General features: G+C 37.4%; 2 protein-coding genes and 2 long non-coding RNA genes across 5 annotated transcripts; 2 read left to right on the top strand and 2 right to left on the bottom strand.

Moving 5' to 3' along the window:
• Positions 1-2,807: 2,807 nt before the first annotated feature.
• Positions 2,808-3,502, bottom strand: LOC311077806. Its single transcript, XR_014604994.1, has 3 exons — positions 3,231-3,502; positions 3,031-3,122; positions 2,808-2,942 (listed from the first exon to the last, which is right to left on the bottom strand). It is a non-coding gene; the product is annotated as an uncharacterized lncRNA (long non-coding RNA).
• Positions 3,503-4,735: 1,233 nt separating this feature from the next.
• On the top strand, positions 4,736-7,310 carry LOC311077801 (uncharacterized protein). Its single transcript, XM_084106426.1, has 3 exons — positions 4,736-5,364; positions 5,984-6,133; positions 6,814-7,310. Exons 1-3 carry the CDS (start codon positions 4,989-4,991, stop codon positions 7,083-7,085), a joined length of 798 nt encoding a protein of 265 aa, XP_083962552.1. The 5' UTR covers positions 4,736-4,988; the 3' UTR covers positions 7,086-7,310.
• Positions 7,311-8,098: 788 nt separating this feature from the next.
• LOC311077793 (uncharacterized protein) lies at positions 8,099-10,237 on the bottom strand. Its single transcript, XM_084106416.1, has 2 exons — positions 9,821-10,237; positions 8,099-9,262 (listed from the first exon to the last, which is right to left on the bottom strand). The coding sequence occupies exons 1-2, from the start codon at positions 10,031-10,033 to the stop codon at positions 8,183-8,185; spliced, it is 1,293 nt and encodes a 430-aa protein (XP_083962542.1). The 5' UTR covers positions 10,034-10,237; the 3' UTR covers positions 8,099-8,182.
• A 2,175-nt stretch (positions 10,238-12,412) lies between these two features.
• On the top strand, positions 12,413-13,787 carry LOC311077808. 2 transcript variants are annotated; one of them, XR_014604996.1, is made up of 2 exons: positions 12,413-12,759; positions 12,843-13,787. It is a non-coding gene; the product is annotated as an uncharacterized lncRNA (long non-coding RNA). The 2 variants fall into 2 exon arrangements; XR_014604997.1 differs by having other exon boundaries at positions 12,430-12,759; positions 13,440-13,787.
• Positions 13,788-26,533: the final 12,746 nt, after the last annotated feature.

Genomic DNA, 26,533 nt, shown 5'->3' with positions numbered 1-26,533 from the left:
TTGTGATGACGTCATGACTCTGTGTTTTTTTCTGTGTCTGAGTTTATTATTAGGTCTGCACCTGTGTATCATTTTACACCCGTGTCTCGTTGGAGTCGTTTCTGATTCACTATAATAAGGACGCTGAAGCGGAGCATGGCAGGAGAGAGGAGAACCAGCGAACAAGCTTTTCTTTTCCTTTTCATTTAGTTAAATGACTTTGCTGTTCGTCTTGTTAATATTTGTTACCTTCATATTATTTGAAGTTTATTATGTTTCTTTATCTGTGATACGTGTTTCTTGAGTTTTTACATGTTTGTGAGTATAATAAACGTTAACGCAGCGCACTCGTGTTTCACGTGTCCTTCTTTATGTTGTGAAACCCTTACGTAGCCACTTTTAACAAAAGGGTTCGTAACATAAATTGTGGGCTCGTCAAGATTTCGGATTACTTTAATTTTGTTTGATGAGCAGATAAAGTTAGTGGTGCTGGGCGATCTCCGGGTAGGTAGAGTAAACCAGGGGGGCCTTGCTTAGCGCCGGTTCTCACTACGGTTTACTATTTATTGTTTTCTTTATTATTTTAGTTTGTTGTTTTTGGAGGTACTCCGGGGGAGAGACTTGCCTCTTAAAGTGTGTTAAAAGTTGTATTGTGAAAAAGGTAAAAGCATGATGCTAATATACTTTTAATATATTTAAAAATAGTCAAATTTTTGTTAGTATATTTGCAATGTACTATTGAATACTATTGAAAATGGAATACATTTCAAATACAACAAAGTATACTTTTTTTCACTAGGCTGTGGCTGAAGTCAAGTTGTAGTTCTTGTGTTTCTTTTTCTGTTCTCTTCTTTCCTACAGTGACTCTGCTTTTTAACAGGCTTATTAAGGCTGAGATGACTCCATATTTAATATACACAGATTTTGTGGCTCAGATAAGGTCCAGGTCTGGTTTATTTCTTTGCTCTTGGCTGACATGTGGCATTGCTATGGCCTGCTTGTGGCCCAGATCTGGCAAACAGGAGCGGTCTGCCCAAGGGCCGTCATTCCACACTGCATGTGGGCCAGATCATCTTTCCACATGTGCCAGATGTGGACCGTATCTGGGACGTCACAATGTTGCTGTGTGGGTTGAGGTGGCTATGCAGTAACTTTTGAAGTAAAGGCTACAAAATTTGGAGAAAAGGAGTTTCTCAATAGTGTCTATCAAAGACGCAATACTCGTTCCCGTTATCTCAGGGAACCGAGGTTACATAAGTAGCTGAGACGTTACTGATTAGCTAGTGAACTACTACATTCAACTGAGTGCTATAACTTACAAATTTGATAGTTTATTTGAGTGCTCACAGATTCCTCTTGTTGGCTTTTGAAGCCGATAACGTGGTTGAATGTTCAATACACAAACACAGTAGTATTAGTCTGCAGTGAGTTTTTAAGTTGGACTGTTGGATATGTGTGGTCCAGTTTTTTTTTTTTTATATGTCCAACGAGGAGATGAGCTGGTCTGAGAGCAGGCAGGGATTGAGAACTGATCTGATCATCATCAACACTTAAGAGAAGCAGGTGAGTTTGTGTGACTGTTAATCAATGAGAGGAATCACACTTATTCCTGTTTTTATTCACACTAAGGCACATCACTTCATTCATCAAGGACAGTGTGTCACTGCATGAAAAGAGGTGTATCCGGACCTGTATACTCCTCTATACACTGCTGAAATTCGGAAGAATCCAGGAGTATACTGGCCGGATAGCTCAAATTCCATGGGTCTGTATATATCCGTATACATCCGAAATTATACCAAATCGGATGTATGTTGTGGACGTATACTTCCGTGCTACAGCCATTTGTTGCCATGGCAAGTAATCCCTCAAAGGTTTTTTCAAGAGAACATTTTCACACCTTTGTGCACCTTTTGGCATTCCCCCCTATTGGTCCTTTTCTTTTAAAACCACTCCCATTACCTAGACCACTATTGGAGGACAGGACACATTGAAAGCCCAGGAAAGTGATTTGATTGGTTACTTTTAGAACATAGCCCACCCTAGGCCTTATCGCACAGTGATTTGATTGGTTATAGGCCAGCTATGCAGATATTGCTCAGTATACACTAAACCCCCCCTTCCCACAATTTTAATACATTTAAATATAATTTTAAAAACACACACAAAGAACAATGAGAAAGTCTGACATTTTTATTAAGGTAAATAAAACATTCCAAAGAGCATTATAAACAAGCATTAAAAAGGAACGGGGGAACAAAAATATTTGAAGGGATGAAAATGTAAAGGAACAAAAACAAATATAACATGAACATTCCAAAGAACATTATAAACATACATTAAAATGAATGGGGAAAAAGAAATGTGAACAAAGGTGTAAAGGAATAAAATACAAAACGTGGAGATAAGCAACATGCACATCAAAAAGGAACAAATATACAAAGTATACAATATCAATAAATAAGAAATATAGAAATTAAAGTGTATATAAAATATATGTAAATATTCATTTTTCAAACTGCCATGATGCACTGGTGGTGTGACGTAGCGTGGGTCAGCCTCTAGTCTGGTTTGTACCTGGCAGAGAGCAGATAACTCTGTGGTTCTGTTTGGTGGAGACCTCACCATCCACACTGGCCTTCCATCAACAATAGCATCTTCATCAGACATCAGTTCTATTGTTGCAGTCTTCCCCAGTTCCCTTTCTGTGTTGGTTTGTACAACACTGGACCTGGTCTCCAGCAACTGCAAAACATGACAGTAATTTAACCACTAAAACACAGAGGGTTGTGACAGTTACATTCTGAAAAAAAAAAAAAAACCTGCTTAACCAGTTTCTTAACTTACCCGTCTCTTTATTTGACGGTTCTTTGCAATGTTCCTCATAGTGTTTCTTTTCTGGGCCTTTTCAGGCTGAGCCAAAGAATACTTCCTCCGCAAAGTCTCAAAATACGTCTTGCAACCTGTTGAATAAATCATAAATAAATGTAATGCCAATAAAACTAAGTAAAACAGAGGACATTAAAATGATTACAACATCTTTAAGATTACCTTTTGCACATTCAGGGTCAACGTCTGTAAAAGTTGTCCTTAATTCTTCGAAGAGGTAAGTGGTCACAGCCAGGTTATGTGATGAATTTATTCTGGGGGAAAAAGTTGCAGGCATCATTAATGAAATTCAGTTTTGGTATTTCAAATCCATATAGTAGTAGATTAAACTAACATTCACAGTATACAATACGCAGTCTTACCCGGTTTGTGGATCGTATTTGTGTGGGTTGTTCTCTGAATTATGGAGGCGCCTTACAGATTCCTGTAAAGTTTGAAATTAAAAAGCGTTTAAATGGATTCACAATCTGCAAGAACCACAAAACTGAATTTTCAGTTTGAATAAGTTGGCCATCACAGTAAACATAAGAGACAAAACATATCAGTTCATAAATCTTTAAGACGTCACGCAGCGCCTCTGATATCTTTCCGCCTTCTGCCTATACAAGGCCACCAGTGCAGGTGTATGTTGGTCAAGAACTTGGAACTCAGCACAAAGCTACAAAAACAAAAACAAACAAAAATAATTATATAAAAAGACTAATACTCGATTTGCAACAGAAAACACATTTGTGATGCAACATGTTCAGTTAAAATACATTGTTGAGCAACATGGTCACATGCACTTGCACACAGTGAATAGTGGCATTTGCTGTTCCATTTGAATGTGATACATATTAAAAATTTGGCATAGAAATATGTGTGAAGAGTGGCAGAAAAGAGAAGTGAGTCTGTTTTACCTGTGATTCAATCCGAAGAGCCGGCCATTTCCCCAAGAAGTCCTTCACCTGCACAGATAAAACAATCAATATGAAACCAGTCAAATTATGCAATCAACCTCTTTAATGAGAAATTAATGATACAAAATTTCAAGTGAATGTAACTTACTGAAAAAGTTGCTCTCTGGTGACAATGTAGGTCTGCACATGCACACAAAAACAGACAACAAGATATTTAATTTTTAAGAGACTTTTGATTGATGCTAATGAATTAGCTGCTAGGCTCCAAATAAAAGAAATGGTGAAAAATAGTTACAGCCTAAATTAACATTTGAGTCACCTTGATTTTGGGGGATGCTCACTGCACTCCTTCCACTTAAACCTATAATGAAAAGACGTTTGTAAAGGTTTAATAAAAACTTGCATAGGTCATTCGGTAACTATTATGTCCATAACCTTATCTTTGTTTGAGTAAAAGTTAACGTAACTGCTAACGTTAGCCACTAGCTCATTTGGGTGCATGTAGGAATAACATCACATAGAACTTACCAGAGCAGGGCGCTTAACACAAACAGCAGCAACACACTAAAAACAGAAGGACTACTGCTTGCTGAAAAGAGTAATTGACTAACGTTAACATTATTGCCCTGCCACGACATTAACAGTACACAGGATATTCTGTCACTAGCAGGCGGACTGACGGCAATCGCGCCCGCGACACCGCGCTTGCAACTTAAAAATAGCCTCATCTAACAGTCAAATATCACGTGTAATATGATATTCTTACAATATTACAACAAACAAAGTAGTTTTGAAGTGTTTTGGTTTACTTACAAGTTGTTTCATGCTGGATACCACGTCGCTCGAGAGGGTAGCCATCTTGGATAGATTTTTCAGGTAACGTCAGTTAGGGCCGCACGTCATGACGTCATATCACGTGATCGACAGTACACTTATGGCGCGTTTCCACCGAGTGGTACGGTACGGGTCGGGTCGGTACCCTTTTATTTGCGTTTCCACTGCCAAAAGTTGAGAATGGTACCAAAAAGCCGAACCGTACCGTACCACTTTTTGGGTACCCTTCCGTTGGGGTACCTAGCACAGTGGAACGGTACTAAAGGGTGGAGCTAGACTCACTGCAGAACGTTGATTGGTTGACAGAGAATCGTCATTTGCGCGTGCCGCAAGGGGAAAGACACAACACACGAGGCGCCATTTTTAAATTACAACACCGTCGCAACAATGTCGCCGCGCAGCATAACTTTACCGTGGTCGACCCAGGAGGTGCAGACCTTCTTGGGTATCATCGGTGAAGAAAGGGTGCAAAGGGAACTCGATGGCATGGTGAGAAACGAAAAGGTTTTTCAGCATGTTTCTGAGAGGATGGCTGTCGGGGGTTACCAGCGGACGTCCGAGCAGTGCCGCATTAAATGCAAGAAACTGCGGAGTGACTATCGTAAGGTGAAAGACCACAACAGCCGGAGTGGTGTTCACAGAAAAAATTGGAAGTGGCTAGAAATGATGGACGCCATCTACGGGCACAGACCGGCGAGTTTGGGACGAGAAGGAGGCATCGATACGGCTACCTCGTTGCTGGAGTCGATGATGGAGCCTCCCGGTAAGTTTGTAATTGTGAAATATAACGTTAGTATACATCGATCACGGGAAAGCTTACGTTCAATGCACAACTTTTGTGCAAGTCTGTTGTTTGTCTGTCAGCCAGCCAGTGTGGTATCAACCGATCATTTGCAAGCTAGCAAAACGCTAACGTTAGTTTATTAGCCTGTGGTGGACGGAGTACATGTCCAGTAACGTTACTTGTAGCCTACAGATACCCTAATAAAATACAACTGTTTTATTACTAAACATATTCTACTAAATATATATTAAAGAGAGATGGGTCCAATGATATAGCTTAAGGAAAGAGTAAGAACTCCGTCTGAAAATTATTATGAAATATCAGAGCAAGGTGAAAATGTCCACATTCAATAGGCTTAAACAGTACAGTAATGTTGTGGGGTAAAAAGTACAATATTATGCTTTGGAATGTAGTGCAATAAAAGTTACTCTTATAAAATTATAGATACTTGAAAAAAAAAAAATACTTATGTACATTATACAAAGTAAAAATGCTTTGTTTGGCTACCCACTCAGTCCTACTACGTTGTATGTTCTGTATTTATCTCAACCGCATTGTTGCCGTTTGTGTTATTAACGTGACTTTTGTAAATTTTCAGTTGAGCATCCTAGCTGTCAGGAGGAAATGGAGGCACTTGATGAGATTTCCACCCTTGAAAGCTCAAGTTCGCCTGCCAGGACATCAACCCCGACACCACCACCAGAATCTGCTCCATCAACTTCGAGTGAACCTCGGCGTATTACAATCGGTAAGACATGAACACCAGAGTGAAAAGAAATGTATAATACTGTAATAATATATACTAGAGGTGTAACAATATATCGTGCCATAATATATTTCGCAATACAAAAGCGCAACAATACGTATTGTGGATGTTGACAATATGTATCATGGATAGTTCTCCCAAAATAAAAATTACTATGTGAGAAAAAATTCATGTTTTCAGAGTGTCAGTACTACATTAAATTACTATATAATGTTGCTTATGATGTATACTAATGCAATGGGGGAATATTTGTGGGTCCTCATAATGGCAAATGTCTTATTACCAGAACGTTAAGAATATTCGTCTAAAATAATTCAGTATTTTCAGCTTCAGAATCATGAATATTTTTATTCTGGTGTCACCATTGTCCTTGGGTTACAAGCACCAAGTCCAAGCCTATCCATTTAAACCCACAATGTAATATCCAAGTTTTCATTTTAATCGACAATAATTTTTTTTTTTTTACCTTTTATCATATGTCGTGGAGTATCGCAATATTGTATCACGAGTTCATTATCGTCATATGTTAATATATACATGTCCAATTTAGACATTGTATTGTAGTACTGTAGATATCTCCCCATAATATTGGTTGGCTCAAATCACAAGGATCAAAATGCTTCGCTAAACAAACCAACATTCCTGTCTCTTTTGCATTCCAGGCAAGAGGAAAAGGGGGCAACAGGATGTTCATGCGGCCCTGGTTGAGATGCAGGCAGCTGATGAGAAGCAGCAGGAGTGGTTGGAGAGGATGGAGGAACGCCGTGACCGGCGCTTCGAACTTATGCTGGAGGATGCACGTGAGGCAAGGCGGCATGAGGCTGAACTAACTCGCCAACACATGGAGCAGTCTGCAAGCTTCAATCAGGCCTTCCTCGGCACGCTCAGTCAGCTGGTGCAGGCGTTGAGTAGTCGCCCCAACCCTGTGCCATGATCCAGCCACTTGTGCTCTTTTGCACACAGCACTTTAGACTTGTTTACTTTTTTGGACTTGTTTAATTTTTTTGGACTTATTTAGTTTTTTGTTTGCACTCGTTTACTTTGTTTGCACTTTTAATTTTTGTTTGCACTTGTTTACAAAACCTTTTTTCTGTCGCACAGCTCATTTTTTTGTCAATAGCATTTGTTTGACTTTTTAAATTAAAGTACTTTTTCATTACCTCATGTGTCCTGTGTTCAATGGCCATCTCACACAATTCCTCCCTTACCCATTCTATAAATTGAGGTCGTTTTATTAATGTTCCTGTCATCTGGTGTCAATGACATCTATTGTTTGCTACCTTGGCCATAATGGCCATTTGGGAGATTATGCTTGCCTTAAATACAAAATAGTTAGCAATGTGTTACTTTACATTTATTGCAAACACAATCTGAATTTATTTATTTTTACAGTCATAGGTATTGCAGAGTAATAAGTCCTTTACCCCAAATATTATAAATTAATATTATAAATATTATAAATTGTTCCCTTATAATTACACGTGTACTTATAAAGTATGTACAATAATTACAGAAAGGTACGCTGTAAATTCGGTGTACTTACGCAGTACTTTCCGGGCTGTAATCATGAATTACTGCATAAATTATTTGTAATTTTCCATGTTTTTTAGCATAATAGGTCATAAGCTACATACCATGTAATATTAAAATAATTAGCCCTTAGTTGGGTAGCTTAGTTATGAAATACTGCATTTTATTTGTATTTTTCATGGTTGTTACTCCTTTATTCACCAAATATTATAAATTGTTCCCCTATAATTACATGTACACACTCTATAATTACCAAAAGGTATGCTGTAAATTATGTGTACTTGCGCAGTATTATCTTAAGCGTTACCAGATTGGCCATTTGATATAGTTACCCAAAATGAATTATACCTCATGTTTAAACACCATCTACATAAGAGGCAGCGGCAAAAATATTTCACAAAATATGAAGAGGCAGGGTAAAAGTAAAAAGGATTTATTCATGTCCATAAAATCAAAACTTAGCGTTTACACAGGTGTGCCTTTGCTATCTGTACAACAGATTTAACTGTTCAAATAACGCATCAGACCCTCGCGTACATCCCTGCCCTCCTCCTCTGCACCCTGTGCCAGTGGCACCACAGGCTCTGCAGCAACAGGTGTATCCCATTCGTGCTGGTAATCCTCTCCATGCCTTTCACAAAGATTGTGCAGAGCACAACAAGTCAACACCATGGACTTCACCAGTTCGATGTCGCTGTCATTCCTCTTCATAAGGCACCGCCACCTTCCTTTGAGTCTCCCAAAAGCATTTTCTACCACCACCCGAGCCCTGCACACTTTTTTGTTGTAGGTCAGTTGTTCTGCTGTCAGCCGGCCATTGTCAGGGAATGGTTTTAGGAGCCAATTCTGCAAAGGGTAGGCAGAGTCTCCTAGCACATAAAAGCCAGCATTCACCCCACTGATGTTCCTGGTGCAAGCTGGGTAGAGGCTTCCACGCTCGACCAACTCCCACAATGTAGATAGTCTCAGAACCCGAGCATCATGCAAACTTCCAGCCATTCCTGCATATGCACTCCAAAATAGTCCTTTTCCGTCAACTACTCCTTGCAGGATGATGGAATGCCAGCCTTTTCTATTAAAGTAATCGCAGTGGTACTCCTTTGGGGCTATTATGGGTATGTGTGACCCATCAATGGCACCAACACACTGTGGAAGCCCCCACCGGTTCTCAAAGTAGGCTGCCATCTCTTTGAACTTCTGCTGGTCAGGGAAACATATCTGTTCTGGAACTAACAACATGCTAGCGGCCTTGCAGAATTCCTGGACGCACCGACACACTGTTGTTCTGCTGACTCCAAAAAGATGGCCAATACTTCTGTAGTCGCTGTTGGTTGCAAGCTTCCATAGTGCAATGGCAACTCTTTTCTTAAGGGGAACACACTCTCTGTAGTTTGTGTCCTGCTTTTCCATTGCTGGATGCACCATGGCACAAAGGAATATAAATGTTTCTTCAGACATCCTGAAGTTGTTCAACCACTGTGTGTGTGTGAATCCTGGAACGATCACATCCCACCAGTCATTTGAGCGGCTGAAAGTCCAAACGGTTGGTCTGCGGCGCTGATTTTGCACCAGATTGAGTATCTAGAAAACAAACAAACAAAAAAGTTAAGATTAATACAATGTCGCAGTGATGGTGGGTCATTTAATTAAAAGTGCAACTATCATACGCCGGATGAAAAAATACATAAAGTATTATATAAAGTATTATAAACATTGTAAGAGTTACCCTTGGACACGATAGAATATATAAATTTGTTAAAATATCTAATATACTGCACCAGAGAGGGAACTTTGGTGTCATTAAAGCACAAAGAAAAAATAGCTTACAGATATAACTATTTTCTCAAAATTATACTTCTAATCTATCATTAACCACAACTAGTATTGCACTTGTAATAATATAGGCATCAACAGATTCATGTAAAAGTTTAATGATCTTAAAAAGTAACCTTCATAGTGCTTAATGAATAGACTGTAGTTTACAGTTGGCACAGTTAAAATCTGGTTTCACAGGCAGGGCTTATTGTACTTATTTATTCAGTGTAGGGTTATTTAATCTATAACAATATTGCTTAGTTAGCACATAAGACGAAATACATTAATACATGACATAAAAAAGTTAGCTTAGCTCAAGCTTACCCGCCTGCGCCGTCGTGTTTGTCTTGCCTTGTCTTTACTCGCGCGGTTGTCTGTCTCGTCCCAGCTCCTTAAAATTTCCCGAATTCCCCTGTATTTTTCCGCTGTGTTTTTCCTTGCAGCATGTAGCCTTTGCTCAAACAAATATTGTCTCTTCCTTGAGATAAACAGCCACACACCGAGAAGCAAGAATAGGATCTGCTGTATGTCCTCCATTGTTGTTTGCGGTGAACTTTCCTCTTCCCGCGCGATCGAATGACGTCAAGCTACTTTCCGTCATACACCACGCCTATCAAGTGACGTTATCACTACTTTCTGGAATACACCACGCCTATCAAGTAAGGGTACTGTTGGCGGTGGAAACGCTAGCCAAATCATGGTTAACAGACCCGACCCGTACCGACCCGTACCGTACCGTACCGTACCACTCGGTGGAAACGCGCCACTTTTTCTCGGTGGATCAGAAATGCTGAGGCACACAAACATAAAAATACATATTTGTTCATAGTTTAAAGGTGTATTAACTCAGCAAGAGATTTTAACTGTAGTGACCTCAGTCTTTATAAGCTAGTAGTGCTGTTCGGGCACAGTGTGCCGAGACGAGTGAGCCTGCTTGCGCACCTCAATTCAGTGGAGTAGAAAAGCTCAGGTTCCTTCTACCTTTTTAATAAATATATATAATATATATATATATGTATATATATGAAGAGTTCAGATGCAAAAGCCTCTAAGTGCCATCTGAAATTTTCTTCTAGAATAATCATTTTTATCAAGCTTGCATATTTAAGTCCCCTTTATTTATACAGCGTTTCAAAGCAGCTTTACAGAGATAACAGGAAGATAATGCAACAAAGTTGTTTCCAGAAGAAAATAGCGTCACAAGTCCAGCTTAAGTAGGTTCAGTGGTGATTAATGTTTTTAAAAAAAAAAAAAAAAAAAAAAAAAATATATATATATATATGTATATATATGAAGAGTTCAGATGCAAAAGCCTCTAAGTGCCATCTGAAATTTTCTTCTAGAATAATCATTTTTATCAAGCTTGCATATTTAAATTCAGTAAATTCACTTAAATGGTAATGAAATTCAGTAAATTCACTTAAATGGTAATGAAATATGTGACCTATTAATTGTCATTTAAGTGAAATTACTGAACTTAAATATATGAGCTTGATTAAAATGATCATTCTAGAAGAAAATTTCAGATGGCACTTAGAGGCTTTTGCATCTGAGCTCTTCATATATATTAGCGCCACTTTGGAGAAAACCGTGATGTCATTGTCCATCTCAGTTCAGATCTCATATAATGGTGTCAATGCATTTTGCAATGCGATTTGTAAAACTTCACAATAAAATTTGATATTCTGAAATGTTTGGCTCATTTTCCTTTATTTGTTCTATTCATTTCCTTTGTTTATTTAATTAAATTTATTTAATTAAATATTCTGATGTTTTTTTGACTATGTTCAGACAGGGTGTTTATTTTAGTCTTTAGTCTGTTTTAATATATATATGTGGCAAGGTGGGCTAGATTCCGCCCTGTGATTTGTGTTGAGTGACGGGGGTGACAGCCTATCGGCAGCCACCCCTGGCTTACTTAAGGCGGAGTTCAGGCCACCTGGTATACGTCATTGTCACGGACGTTTAGTGATGGGTCGTTCGCGAATGAGCCGGATCTAAGAGCCGGCTCTTGTAGGTGAACGACGGGAGCCGGCTCGCATATCTGAAGAGCCGACTCTATTTTTAAAAATATAGCCTATAGAAATTAAATCATTATGTAGGCTAATAATGAAATAATGAATGATTTTAATTGCATTTAAAATAATTGACTAATTCAAAAACCAACAAAAACATAATTATATAGGCCTAAAGGCGCACACACATTTGTTTCGACTGTCTGATCAGCCTCACATTCTGTTCCTGTCAATCATACACGCGATGTCAACCAATTAAACTGCATGAGGGAGTGCCGAGCAAACTCACACACACACTAGAGATGCGGATAAACCGCGGATCAGGCGGATGACGTGACGAAAAATAATATTTTAATTAAATTCGGGCGGGTGGCGGTTGAACCAAACAAATGAAAAAAGTTTGCCACTAAGCAAACCTGCAAGCTATGCCCAGCTGTCAGTACTATGGAGGAGGCCTAAACGTCTCTTAGATGAGACCGCCTGGGTTATTTTGTTTCGATATTAATTATATTTTAAAACAGCCAATCGTAGCCTACTACCACTGTGGAATATGCATTTAAAAGAGAGACAGATAATGGTCTGATATGACTCAGAAATGACATCGGGCAATTGCAGCGCAAGATGTTCAGAAGAACGCAAGAGCTAAACTTCTACAAGCTCAATAATATCCACATTAAAAAGTAAAAAAAGAAGGTAAGAAAAATAGTCAGTCATAACTTTGCCCATTAATTAGATGTGCAAGACAAGCAGGCTATAGTTTTTGGGTTGTTATGGACAATTAAATATGTGAATAGTCACGTTGCACAGTTGTGTGGTGGACTTGTTTCAGCGAGTTAAAACATATATTTTTTAAAGAGCCGTTTGTGAGTCAAAAAGAGCCGGCTCTTTTCAGTGACTTGTTGGGGGTGCGTGCGCAGTTCCGTGGGAGGTATGTACCTAGCTGTTTGGCTAATGTTGTTGCTAATGCATTCCCACGTTAATAGTGAATGTGTACATGTTTTAGCCAGGTTACTGTTCGAATCAATGCGACGTTGCTTTTGGGTGCAGGCTGTCCCTATCCGAGGTATGTTTATTCTGACAGACTAACGTTTGTTTTGATGTGATCTCCGGTAAACCCATGTTTCCATCATAGCGCGGCTAATGTGTTTGAGCAGATGCAACATCTCTGTACACTTGCGGGTTGCCTATTGTGAACGAGACTGCGTGTGAGTAACTGAATCTTCTGTGGGTCTAGCGATCTACCATTGGGTAGGTAAATCTAACCACTTGAATAACCTGAGGTGGGTGTTTTTTTAATTTCATTTATTAATTGATTTCATTTTTTTTTTTAGTGCATTAAACCACTTGTGAGCGGTTCATCACCGTGGACTGGGGGCAAAATGCTCCATTGACAATGTCGCTAAGACGGCACTGTTTTGTTCTGCTGCCATTTAATATCACTGTGACCAGCGTGATTCATTATTTGTTTCCGTTAGTTTATATTGTATCTGCATATGGTTGTAAACGCTGGTGGTACTAGTGTGTGGCTAGTTTCCGAGCTGTCCGTCCATGCATGACGTACATGTGATGGCATAATCTAGCCCCACTTAATGTATATCACCACCAGCCGTTTGGTTATCCTTGAGCTCTTCGCCCTGTGCGTTCCTCAAAGACTGTGAAGGGAGCAACATTTTCTTTTTGTTTTTGTAATCCTGGATTCGATTTTTGTGATTTAATGTTTAATTGTATTTTTTTGTGGTTCATTTCACTCTTGTTCATAGCCTTTGGCGGCTGTAACGTGGCTCTAGGTCACCACCAGCCAGGTTAACTACTGTGCCCAGTAATTTGCAGAGTGTCGATTTCTTTGTTGAATTTGTTTTATTATAATTTCATACGTTTGCAGCCAACTGTGAAAGTATATTATATTGTTTTTTTTTTGCTTCTTTCAGGAGCTGAAGGCCCGCCCCGTGCAGGGAAGCTAGCTGTCTGTCCTCTTTTGGTGGTGGTTCCTTCACAGAGTGTTTTGCCGTTGGCACCTGTGTGTCTTTCACCTAGTGAGTGTGAGTGTTGTGTGGAGTGGAATTTGATGAGTGGTGTGATCTTAGGACACTCACTGTCCAGCTAGCTCCCTGCTGGCAAGCCTCAGCCCAAAAGTGTTTTTGTGTTCTTTATTTTTGTTTTTTTCTTTATTTCTGGCCTGGTGCACACTTAACAATGCAAAACTTTTGTCCACCTCAAAGTTTTTATATATTAAATTATTGTTGATAAAATAAAAAAAGTGTTTTTTTGTATTCTGATCCACGTCTCTTGTCGTCTGTGGTCACGAACCAGCGTGTCTTGTATAAATTTCTCCGTTTAGTGAAACGGGGTGGCGTAGTCTGCTCTCCATTTAGTTATACTTTTCCTCATAAGTGTAACCGTAACTTACCCGATCCATCACCTCGCCACATATATATAAAAGATATTTAAGATATACTTTCTTCATGCAGTTGTTTTAAGGCCCTGACACAGGCGACTTGAACCAACCCTAGTAGGCTTTAGTCATTGCTAGTTCTTTGACGTTGTTTTTTTGTTTCAGGACCTTAATTTATTTATTTCTGAATTCTCAATCCTGAAGTCCTCCCCTGCCACCCCACCCTCTGAGAACACCCAGCACCTTTAGTGTCAGTCATTAACATATGAAAGGTCTTCACACCTAACAGTTGTCAGTCCTCTCACACCCAGCAGTGTTTCAGCTGTAGGCCTATATGTCCGTGAAATTTCACGGATTCCTGTATATGTCCGCATATGTGAGGTTTCCGGGTTTGTCTGGAAATATACTGTTCCGTGTTACTCTGAACCGCTTTCTCCCACATACATCCGGCAAACATCAAATTACACAGGAGTTTACCATGCCCGGATATTGCCGGATTTGAGTCTTTTCATGCAGTGTGTGGATTGGTTTGTCTGACGTGTTGTGGGAGAAAGGAGAAAAGATTCAATGCCGTAAGGACGTGAAATTGTAGTTCGCGCGGGAGGGAATTATGGATAGTGTAGTTGAGAACGCGCATGGTCGCGTGTGCAGCGCTGAATAGAGTAGATATGTTTCCTTATATTCCTTGTTATATTCAGTGGAAATGAACCGAGTATTTATGTTTACTGCAACATTGAAAGCCATGTGAATGCATGCCGAAGAGATCAATAAAGCAGCATACTCAGGACAGTTCGTCTAACTCATCATTTGCATGGACTTGAGTAACTAGTGAACTGTTACGCACACACACACGGCTGCTGAGACGGAGAGCGCCGAAGAGAAAAAGGTAACAATTGAGAACGAGGGCAACATGACATGGGTGAATAATCCAACATTGAAACAAGGGTAAATGATAAAACATTTACATTTAATCATTTTGCAGACACTTTTATCCAAAGCAACGTATAAATGAGGAATAGGCTACAGCAAGCGATTCATTGTGAAGAGGCAAACAAACACAAGAAGTGCTCAAAATACAAAGTTTCAGACATTGCTCAGAGTTAAGATGGAGGGATTAAAGGAAAGTGAAAGCATAGCATATTTTTTGTGGTTAAGTGGTTAACCACTTCTGGCAAACACACGGTTAAGTGCTCACGGAAGAGATGGGGTTTCAGCTATCCTTTATTGAATAAAACACTCACAGAAAACCACATACACTGACCACATATAACACATCAGGAACTGAATCTGATTGTATGTTATTCAGGTTTTGGGAAAGAAATGAGACGTTCATGATTAATAATCCTTTGACTCATGTTTTTCAACTTTATTATTTTAATTGCATCATTTCTGCTGAAGATTACTGTGAGCAAAACTTGTCACCAAATAATATCTAATTTTATGTGTAATATCATTTTGTGTAATATCCAAAATTTGGAGTGGCTATTTAGCTTTAATCTTTTTGAAGGAAATAGTAAATCATAGAACAGCATCCCGTTTTCTTTTCTTTCTTTTTTTTTTTTCAGAAATAGATGGTCTGTAGAGCAACTGATTTGTTTTGAAGTGATGTTGGTTTTGTTTATTTCTTACATTCTTTTATTGTTTTATGGAAACACATAATCACAACATTTCTGATAATGTGTGTCTTTGAAACTTTCTCTTTGAATAAAATTGTCATTTGTCATTGTTATCACAGAAATTTTGTTTTTATTTCATTCTTGTGTATCTGCTTTATTGCACTATGGCTATATTTGCTCCAGTCCAGCAGGGGCAGCAGAGAGCAGGTTTATCAGACTGAAGTGATCAGAGAGGAACAGAAACATCAGATTCAGGCACTTTCTGCTGTTTCTGCATCATCAATACAAAGGTCCAGTTTGGCCTGTTTAAGGGTGTTTTAGTTTATTTGAGTGTTCACAGATTCCTCTTGTTGGCGTTTGAAGCTGATAACATGTGGTTGAATGTACAATACACAAACACAGTAGTGTGAGTCTGCAGGGAGTTTTTAAGTTGGACTGCAAGTCTTTATTCTTATCGAAGGCCAGTGTGAAATAAAACCACTTCCTGTTTAGGGTTTACACTACTTTAAAAACACTACTTACCATTCTAAAGATCACACCTCATCTGTGAAGACATACTGTTAGACACAGCAAATAATGGATTGTGTTTCAAATGATAATGTGTTCATCAAAATGTTGAACACAAAGATATTAAGGGGAGACACCCCAGGTGAATAGGAAAAAATAAAATAAAAAATAACTAATAGATATCAGCATGAAGCTTCCCCAGTTGATTACTGACATTAAGACAAATATCTTTTGTATTGCAAGTTTTTAGAATATTTATGTTTAAATATGCAAAGTAGGTATTGTCTCATTAAAAATGCGCCAATTTACATATTTTCCAGAAGAGAAATCTGAACATTGGATAAAGCCAGATTCAAAATTTTTGTTTCATTTTGTTGAGATATTAAAGTCAAAGGTTTTTACAGAGGGGATTTTGGATATCTCTTTTTATCACTCCATTAATCAGAAAAGACTGTCAACAGCCAAAAAAAATCCAGTTTCACCCTGTTTTTAGGTATAAAATGTTGTATAAATCAGAATTTGAACGATATATGACCAAACCCCTCTGTAAAAAGCCTTAAGAATATAGATAGGAATACAACTTGAACGTTTGGTTTATGTAAGTGCTGCTGAAGTGGAGATTTCTGGCTCAGAGTATGAGAAAAAAAAACATTTTGAGAAAACAGCCTTTAAAGATTTGTATTGTAAAAATTAATACTTTTTTAGTGGAAACAACTATTTACTGCTATTTCATGCATACTGAGTTTTTTACACTGTTAAAGAGTTGGATTCCCATGCTAAACATGGACAAAGTTTAAAAAATTAAGTTTGATTTGACGTTTGATGGAGTATTTCTGTGCCAAAAATACTCCTTCCGGTTTGTCACAAGTTTCGGAAAGTTTTTTTCGAGTATGGGCATGTGTGACGTCAGATGGGGCGGAATTTCCTTATACGGGTCCTAAGGGCATCTCCCGGAAGGGCGCGCGCGCGCACCCGTAGACCAGAGCGAGAGAGCGGAAGCAGTACGCCCATCGAAGCGCTGTGCTCGGCTTTAGGGAAGTTAAAGAAATAAACAATGTCACCAAAGAAGTGTGTTTTTGGTTGCCAGGGCAAGACAACCCTGCACAGATTCCCAAAGAACCCAGCGTTAAGGGACCAGTGGATGGAGTTTGTTTTTCCAGAGCATCAACGGAGTTGTGCAAGTGTTCTTGTTTATTCCCTGCATTTCGACGATGATTGTTTTATAAACAAGGCCCAGTTCGACGCCGGATTTGCAGATCGTCTAATGCTTAAGGATGGAGCAGTCCCAACGATAAAGGTTCACGGTCGTGCGTTGGAACCGCAGGCGGTGAGTAAAACTGCTTCAAATGTCTGTGTTGTTAGCTATCGGCACGTAAGCACAGCAAGTAAACAGTGAACAGCACTCGTGATTCTTTAGCTCCGCCCACACGGCACACCTCCAGCCGCTCGTTTTTTTCCGGAAAGACTCGGTACAGCCTATCTTTCTTTTATAAATATAATAAAACTAAAGACTTTTTGGAGATTTGAAGGATGCAATACTACTCTATAGGTACTCAAGATTAACATGAGATTGACTGAAACTGAGTGTTTCACCCCCCTCTTTAAGAACAAAACTGGACCTCGAACACAGAGTAATGGCCAGGATGGGATGGCCAGATTATTACAACTTCCCCCACCGTACTAAAGGTGTGACAATTAGAAGACATCCGATGTAAACATACACTGTAAAAAAAAATCCTAATTTTACAGAAAATAACTGTGATTTTTTTTACGATCATTTTCTTTAATTTTAAATTGTACTCAAAACACTGTAAAATTACAAATAATATCTGTAAAATAAAAATTCAGCTGTTATTTTAGGTATTGTGACATTAATGACAAATTACAGTAATTCACATTTTTTATACAGAAAATTGATTGTAATTTTCATACAGTATTTTTTCTGTTTTCTCAATTTACATAAAAATGTATGTAAAATGACAAATATAATCTGTAATTTAACAGAAACAAAACAGTTAAATGATAAAATTATTTTACAGGTATTTCCTGAATAATCATGATCAAATACCTTCATTGTAAAAAAAAAATCGTAAAAAAAGGGTCAAATGACTGGCATCTGCAGCTGCCAAACAAAAACCATAAAATTAAAGTAAAATATGCTAATTTAAATAAAGTGTAAAAAACTTTAAAATAAATGTTATGTCACCATGATTGAGATCAGTATTTGCTTTACTTGGGCTCATGACCTTTGAGTTTTTATCTTTTGCTTTTCTCTGGTTGCTTTAACTGTGTATTTGATGCACATTTGTTATAACAATAAATGCAGGAGAAAATATCAGATGATCTTGGTCATTCTTTGATGATGTCATCATATGATGATCTGATTCACTGATATGACAGTCAAAACTATGAATACATTAGCTCAGATTACATAATATGTAGATGGAGTATAGCTTTATACAAAGTCTATAATTAATATTGTAATATTTCGCATAATCCTTGAAATAGGCTATTGTGGCATCAGTATAAAAACAATCTGAAAAAAAAAATATATAAATATATATATATATATATAAATAAATAAATATATATATATATATATATATATATATATAAATAAATAAATATATATATATATATATATAAATAAATAAATATATATATATATATATATAAATAAATAAATATAAATATAAATATATATATATATATATATATATATATATATATATATATATATATATATATATATTTTTATATATATATATATATATATATCGTACAGAAAAAGTTTTGAGCTGGTTAATTTTTTTAAGTAGTATAAGAGACATCAAGAATCAACATATGAACCTCAACAATGGTGACAACCAACAAAGCCTTTTAGTAATTCAGATTTTTTTTTCATTCTCACCATTGTGCGATTCATACGCTGATTATTGATGTCTGAGTGAGTCTATATGATCCTGTCAAAACATTTTCTGTATAATGATTTCACAAAGTCTGAGTATCACAGCACTGCAGGATCTTCTATAGCAGATTTATCATGCAAAATGAACAACTAATATTTAACAATTTAATCAGATATTTCACTTCAGGTGGTACTTATAAAGCAGGACACATGATGACTATTATCACTAAAAAGTGACCAACATCATCTGATCTGAGTTTCTCTTGGATTGCTACAATTACAAATGTGCATCAGAGACACACAGTTAAAGAAGCCAGAGAAAAACTTAAGTTAAACACTAAAAGGTCAAGAGCCCAACTAAAGCAAACACTGATCTCCATCATGGTGACATCAAACTTTATTCTTTTCAATAAAACTTCAACTTCTAAATCTCTGTTAATTCTCAATAAGAATGTTAGTATGAAAGAAATAAAGTCTGGATTGTAATAAGTGAAGATGCTGAGATCCTGAGAGATCTGGTAGTGTTTAATGTTCTGTTGGGGTTTAAAGTGTTTCTGTATGGTGTGTTTCGTGTGTCACCGTTGTGTTGAAGAGTAGAGCCTGAGCTTCAGTCCAGGATGAGCAGAGAAACACTGATGATGTGCTGCATGTTGCTTTATTTAACAGACAGTAACTGTGTAGTTGCTGATGTAGTGACATATAGTCACACCAAATCATGCATATAATTGACTGCATGTTTTTCAGTCAAAAAATAAATGTGAAATAACTGTGTTTTAACTGTGTGTTTCTGTTAAAAAAGATTAATGAAGATTTCTGTAAAAGTATTTTGCACTTATTTAAATTAGGATATTTTACATTAATTTTACGGTTTTTGTATGGCAGCCATTGCTGACAGTCATTTGACTGTTTTTTAATGGGATTTTTTTTACAATGAAGGTGTTTGATCGTAATAATTCAGGAAATAGCTGTAAAATAACAGTGTTTTTCTGTAAAACATTTAAGGAAAATTTCTGTAAAAGTTTTTTGCACTTCATTTAAATTAGGATATTTTACTTTATTTTCACGGTTTTTGTTTGGCAGCCGTAGCTGACAGTCATTGACCGTTTTTTTACGATTTTATTTTTTACAGTGTATCTTGGCCTTCAATCTTACAACTCACTGCTTGGCACTGTTGGCCACACACATGGAGTCCAACGGTGGCACAGTCCATAACATGTTTTCTGTTGTGTGTAGATGTCATCTTCATATTTTTCGTCCAGACTTGTTGCAATATCAGTTGGTCAGTCTTAAGTCTTTGTTCTCCTTTCAGCCCTGCATGAGAAGCGCATCTGGACCACCATGGTGGACATCGTCTGGCTGAGGGCCAGCAATGTGTCTTAAATCACAGTCAGTCACCATGCGCAGCTCAACCCCAACTCAGAACTACGAGTGTTTTGGCCTTCCACTGACTTGCAGGGTGGCCATCACAAGCAGGGAAGAGGCGGTCTGCAGTAGCACAGCTGCTCCATCATTGAGGAAAAAAAATTCTGCATATTTAGTCATGTTTGGCTTGCCATATTGGCACCAATATGCATCCATATTGGCACCAATATGCATCCATACTGCCAAAGTTCTTTACACACATCCGGGAAGGCACGGGGCGGGGCAAGGCGTTTACGCGGCACACTGCACCCCCAGAGAAACCTGGGAAAGCATGGCTGTTAAGTCTGAATCTTATTCAGCATGAGCATGCACACCATTATATTGGGAAGCTCAGCATCATCTTCATTTCCAGAGCGTAACAGGCCTCTCCGATGCAGCGATCAACATCTGATCCTCCCCTGGAGCCCCGAATGAAATGCTTGGACCCTCATGAGAAGGACCAGCAATCCCATCCGGAAGCTGCCAGGCATGTGAAATAGTGAACATGGCCGTCAAACTCGACGGCACACGTGCTGAGCGCTCAAGCCCTTATGAAAAAGGCAAGACGAACACCGTGCCGATGTGATCATGCTCTCATGAGAGAACATAAACCACCCACGAACGCAGTCTCAGCATGTTTGCGATGCGATAGAGGAATGAGGGGCCCACACAGATTGGTTACCGGGCGGGGAAGCATTCACTGTAATCCTCCGGTCACCCTGGCTATTCAGTGAAGTAGCCCTTTTCTGGTGCACCAGAAGGGGAACTAGATCAGGGCATAGGCGAGTTGACTCCACCTTGTTTGAGGCACTTGAGTCTCGACCGCGCATTAGGGCCCTGTCCCAAATGGCACCCTAAGCACTCGAGATCTTCCTAGTAGAGATAGTCTGCACTTTCATGACGTAACGCCGCTTTGACTGTCGGGAAGATGTCTGCTGTGGAGTTCACATCAGTGCTGTTCGCCAAAAGTGCGCACTGAGGGCACATATCGATCACAGAGCACCCTTCTGAGACCTAAAATGACAAATGGGACACCCTACAGTCTCATGGACTTAACAGACACACGTACGTAGCAGCCATTGTTAATCCACAAGACGAAAAGTGCATATGAACTGTGCCATTTGGGACAGGGCCCAGTGCGCCAAACAACCAGTTTGGCCTGTTTAAGTGTGTTTAAGTTTATTTGAGTGCTCACAGATTCCTCTTGTTGACTTTTTAAGCTGATAACGTGGTTGAATGTACAAGTCTGCAATGAGTTTATAAGTTGGACTTAAGTGTTTATTCTTGTCGAAGGCCAGTGTGAAATGAAACCACTTCCTATAGAGTTGGCACCAAATAAAAAACACTCATCATTCTAAAGATCACAGCTCATCTGTGAAGACGTACTGTCCGACACAGTGAATAATGGATGCAGAGGACATTTATCAAAATGTTGAACGCAGAGATATTAGGAACGCAACTGTATCTCCAACACAGAGTAATGACCAGGATGAAGGAAAAGATGAAATGCGCAGTAAGCAGAAAATTACTTTAAAGAATTTGTCACAGATGGTGTTGTTAATGGTGTCACTAATGTTTGAGGAAATGAGAAGTGTTACATACAATTTAAAATATATATTCTGAGAGCAATATGTCAGTGTTTCTGTCTTTATATTTAATGTATTAACATGGATTATTTTTAAACTGTGTTCTTATTTGGACTTTATTGTATATCAGTGTTTGTCTTATAAAAGTATATACACTGTTAGACCTTACCGGGTTTTTTTACAGTAAAATACTGGCAACACTGTTGCCAGTAAAATACTGTTAATTGTACAGTTCTTTACTGTAATCTAGTTTGTTTCTGTAAAAATGCACTAAATTCTAATTCAAATGAACTAATTACACTTGCAGAAACCGACTGCCTTAAATTGACCAACTGTCATTTAAATGTATTAACTAAAATTTATAATGCATTAATAATGTGAGCAAAGTAAAACTGTGAACTTCTTTCATTTGAGACCACTAAAAAACTATAGTAGATAAAAAGATTTCCATTGGACCAGCAACTACACAGTCACCGCCTATTAAAAAAAACAACATGCAACATATCATCAATGTTTGTAGATCTTCTCCTGGACTGAAGCACAGGCTCCACTCTTCTGCACAATGGTGACCCAAAAAATTAATTTTACAGTAAACTACTGGCAACAGTGTTGCCAGTATAAACCTGTTTTATAACTTACAGTTTATTACTGTTAAAATACATTTTGTGGGTGTGTCTTTTTATCTTACACTGTTAACCCTTTCAACCCCACAGGAAATCCACACTACAAAGAGTAAAAAGTAACATTGAGACAGTGTTGCAGTGAGATAATTAAGGGAATATGTAAGTGATTGTTGAGCATTAGTGATGAACACCTGCTGTTAACAAGCAGAATCACTGAAGAAAAGAGAAACACAAGAACAGAAAATAGAGAAACACAATAACTACGACTGACTTCCAGCCATTACACATTATTACACTTATTATTAACCAGTATGACTTTATTTCTGTCATACAGAAGTTGTTATTGAAAATGTTTGTTTGAAGTTACATTAGCACCACTGTGAAACTACAGCAATAAATTACTATGACTCTTTTTTTTAACACATCATGCATAAACCAAAAAAAACCCAGAGCTACACTATGTTTTAGAAACACAGAGATATCACAATTTAGCACATTAATCTCAACAATGGTGGCAATATTTATTTTTTATTATTATTCATGCAGCAGTGCATGCTGGGAGTTTTATATTATCCTGTAACCCAGCATGCATTGCGACATGAAACTTTTCACCATTGTTGAGATTCATATGCTGATTGTTGATGTCTGTGTGTGTCTGAGTCAAGCAGGAGTAAAATCAAATTGAATGCACTATATGATTGTTATTTTTCAGAAGACCTGATTACAGAAATATTGATTTCATTTTGTAGATACACAGATTTATGCTAAATATGACATACCCATAATTTCAATTAATATATACAGGAATAATCTGAAAATCAGACATGTCCAGGATGATTGTGACATCATCACAAAAGAATAAAAACACCTGATCAACTTCATCTTGACTTTTCTTGCCATAACAAATGTGTTTTATAAACTCACCGTTACAGCAGTCAGAGAGAGATGAATGGTAAGAAGTCCAGGGACAAGAGACCAACTAAAGCAAATACTGATCTCCATCATGGTGACAACAAATTTTATTATTAACTAAATCTCTGTTAATTCTCAACAAGAACTTTTGTACATGTATGAAAGAAATAATCGTAAACTGGTTTGTAAACTGGTTTCACACTCAGTATTGCTGGAAGTCAGTTGTAGGTTTTGTGTTTCTCTTTTTTCTGTTCTTGTTTGTCTCTCCTTCAGTGATTCTGCTTATCAGGTGTTCATCAGTGTCTCAATTCACTCACTTCTTTTCATTCACTCTGTCAAGGGGACTATATTAGTGAACTAATGTAGGGAATAGTGAATGAGGGTATAGGGTGTGATTGGGAAAACAGCCTCTGAGTGTCGATTTTGAGCACTGTTCATTTACAGTATATTCCTGTAGGCTATTTTTGTTTTCTACGGTATATTACTGTTTTAATGGAAAATGGTATGATACTGTCTGAATTACGCCTTCTTTACAGCAAGGGTTAACAGTGTAGTGTAAAAGCTCTATCTACAGCATTATCTAAATTTTTCATTTCATTTCACTTCATTTATTTATTCTCTTTTCATGGTAATGCAACACGAAATGCCACAACAACAATCCAACAAACACAACAAAAATACATTCCATGACAAGAAGAACAGGAGTAGGATGAAGAAAAAAAAAATCTTATAAACTCCTACCCCATTCTTATAATAAAAAAGTTACAAATTAGATGGCCTCACCGACATGAAAGAAAAAAGAATAATAGAAAATTATTAAATTAATCATAATGGTCAAGAGCCTAACTAAAGCAAACACCCATCACCATAACGGTGGCTTACAATTTGTGATTTTCTCCTTCAGTGATTCTGCTTGTTAACATCAGGTGTCTTCAATAATGCTCAATCATCACTAAATTAATCACTTAATTATCTCATTAACTTTAACACTCTTGAAAAGCAGGTGATGGTGATTTACTACTAATCAAGGAACCGGCTTTACTGATGAGATGCGCCTAACAATATCGTGCGATATATCGCCCAGCCCTAATTTATGGCAGTAAATTATTACATGCACTGTTAACCCTTGCTGTAAAAAAAGGCCAAATTCAGACAGTATCATACCATTTTCCATTAAAACAGTAATATACCGTAGAAAACAAAAATAGCCTACAGGAATATACTGTGAATTAACAGTGCTCAAAGTCGACAATCAGAGGCTGTTTTCCCAATCACACCCTATACCCTCATTCACTATTCCCTACATTAGTTCACTAATATAGTCCACTTGAATGAAAAGAAGTGAGTGAATTGAGAAACTGATGAACACCTGATAAGCAGAATCACTGAAGGACAGAGAAACAAGAACAGAAAAAAGAGAAACACAAAAACTACAACTGACTTCCAGCAACACTGAGTGTGAAACCAGTTTACAAACCAGTTTACGATTATTTCTTTCATACATGTACAAAAGTTCTTGTTGAGAATTAACAGAGATTTAGTTAATAATAAAATTTGTTGTCACCATGATGGAGATCAGTATTTGCTTTAGTTGGTCTCTTGTCCCTTCACTTATTACTATTCATCTCTCTCTGGCTGCTGTAACAGTGAGTTTATAAAACACATTTGTTATGGCAAGAAAAAGTCAAGAGGAAGATGATTAGGTGTTTTTATTCTTTTGTGATGATGTCACAATCATCTTGGACATGTCTGATTTTCAGATGTTTTCTGTATATATTTATTGAATTTATGGGTATGTCATATTTAGCATAAATCTGTGTATCTACAAAATGATATCAATATTTCTGTAATCAAGAAAAATAAACAATAACAATCATATAGTGCATTCAATTTTATTTTACTCCTGCTTGGCTCAGACACACACATATATCAACAATCAGCATATGAATCTCAACAATGGTGAAAAGTTTCATGTCGCAATGCATGCTGGGTTCCAGGATAATATAAAACTCCCAGCATGCACTGCTGCATGAATAATAAAAAAAAGAAATATTGCCACCATTGTTGAGATTAATGTGCTAAATTGTGATATCTCTGTGTTTCTAAAACATAGTGTAGGTCTGTTTTTTTTGGTTTATGCATCATGTGTTAAAAAAAAAAAGAGTCATAGTAATTTATTGTTGTAGTTTTACAGTAGTGCTAATGTAACACTTTTGATCGAGGATAAAACTCTGAATGAATAAGAATTAATTCCTTAGTGAATGAACAGGCAATATGATGATTTTGTCATCATAAGCATTACAACCGTAATCATTCATAAACTGTGGGTGTACAAGTGTGACTTGCAAAAACACAGCTCAAGCAGCAAATGAAAATCTAATGTTTTAGCATCAGCATCCCAACTAAAGCAAGCACTGATCTCTATAATGGTAACTTCAAATCAAACATTTTCAATTAAACATCTCAATAACTTCTGTATGGCAGAAATAAAGTCATACTGGTTAATAATAAGTGTAATAATGTGTAATGGCTGGAAGTCAGTTGTATTTCTTGTGTTTCTCTATTTTCTGTTATTGTGTTCCTCTTTACTTCAGTGATTCTGCTTGTTAACAGCAGGTGTTCATCACTAATGCTCAACAATCACTTACATATTCCCTTAATTATCTCACTGCAACACTGTCAATGTTACTTTTTACTCATTGTAGTGTGGATTTTCCTGTGGGGTTGAAAGGGTTAACAGTTTAAGATAAAAAAGACACCCACAAAATGTATTTTAACAGAAATAAACTGTAATTTATAAAACAGGTATATACTGGCAACACTGTTGCCAGTAGTTTACTGTAAAATTTATTTTTTGGGTCACCATTGTGCAGAAGAGTAGAGCCTGTGCTTCAGTCATGGAGAAGATCTACAGACATTGATGATATGCTGCATGTTGCTTTAATTAACAGATGGTGTAATCTCTTTATTTACAATATTTTTTTAGTGGTCTCAAATGAAAGAAGTTCACAGTAATATTTTGCTCACATTATTAATGCATTACAAATTTTAGTTAATACATTTAAATGATAGTTGGT

The sequence above is a fragment of the Abramis brama genome (genome assembly GCF_963993115.1).
Source record: "Abramis brama genome assembly, chromosome: 2".
Taxonomy (NCBI): Eukaryota; Metazoa; Chordata; class Actinopteri; order Cypriniformes; family Leuciscidae; genus Abramis; species Abramis brama.
Note: the sequence above shows the minus strand (reverse complement) of the source record. Positions and strands in the feature narration are given on the sequence as shown.

Coding starts and splice junctions, on each gene's coding strand:
- LOC311077801 (XM_084106426.1), top strand. CDS start 4,989: ATGTCGCCGCGCAGCATAACTTTACCGTGGTCGACCCAGGAGGTGCAG. Junction 5,365..5,983: donor GTCGATGATGGAGCCTCCCG/GTAAGTTTGTAA, acceptor GTAAATTTTCAG/TTGAGCATCCTAGCTGTCAG. Junction 6,134..6,813: donor ACCTCGGCGTATTACAATCG/GTAAGACATGAA, acceptor TTTGCATTCCAG/GCAAGAGGAAAAGGGGGCAA.
- LOC311077793 (XM_084106416.1), bottom strand. CDS start 10,033: ATGGAGGACATACAGCAGATCCTATTCTTGCTTCTCGGTGTGTGGCTG. Junction 9,263..9,820: donor AAACACGACGGCGCAGGCGG/GTAAGCTTGAGC, acceptor TTTGTTTTCTAG/ATACTCAATCTGGTGCAAAA.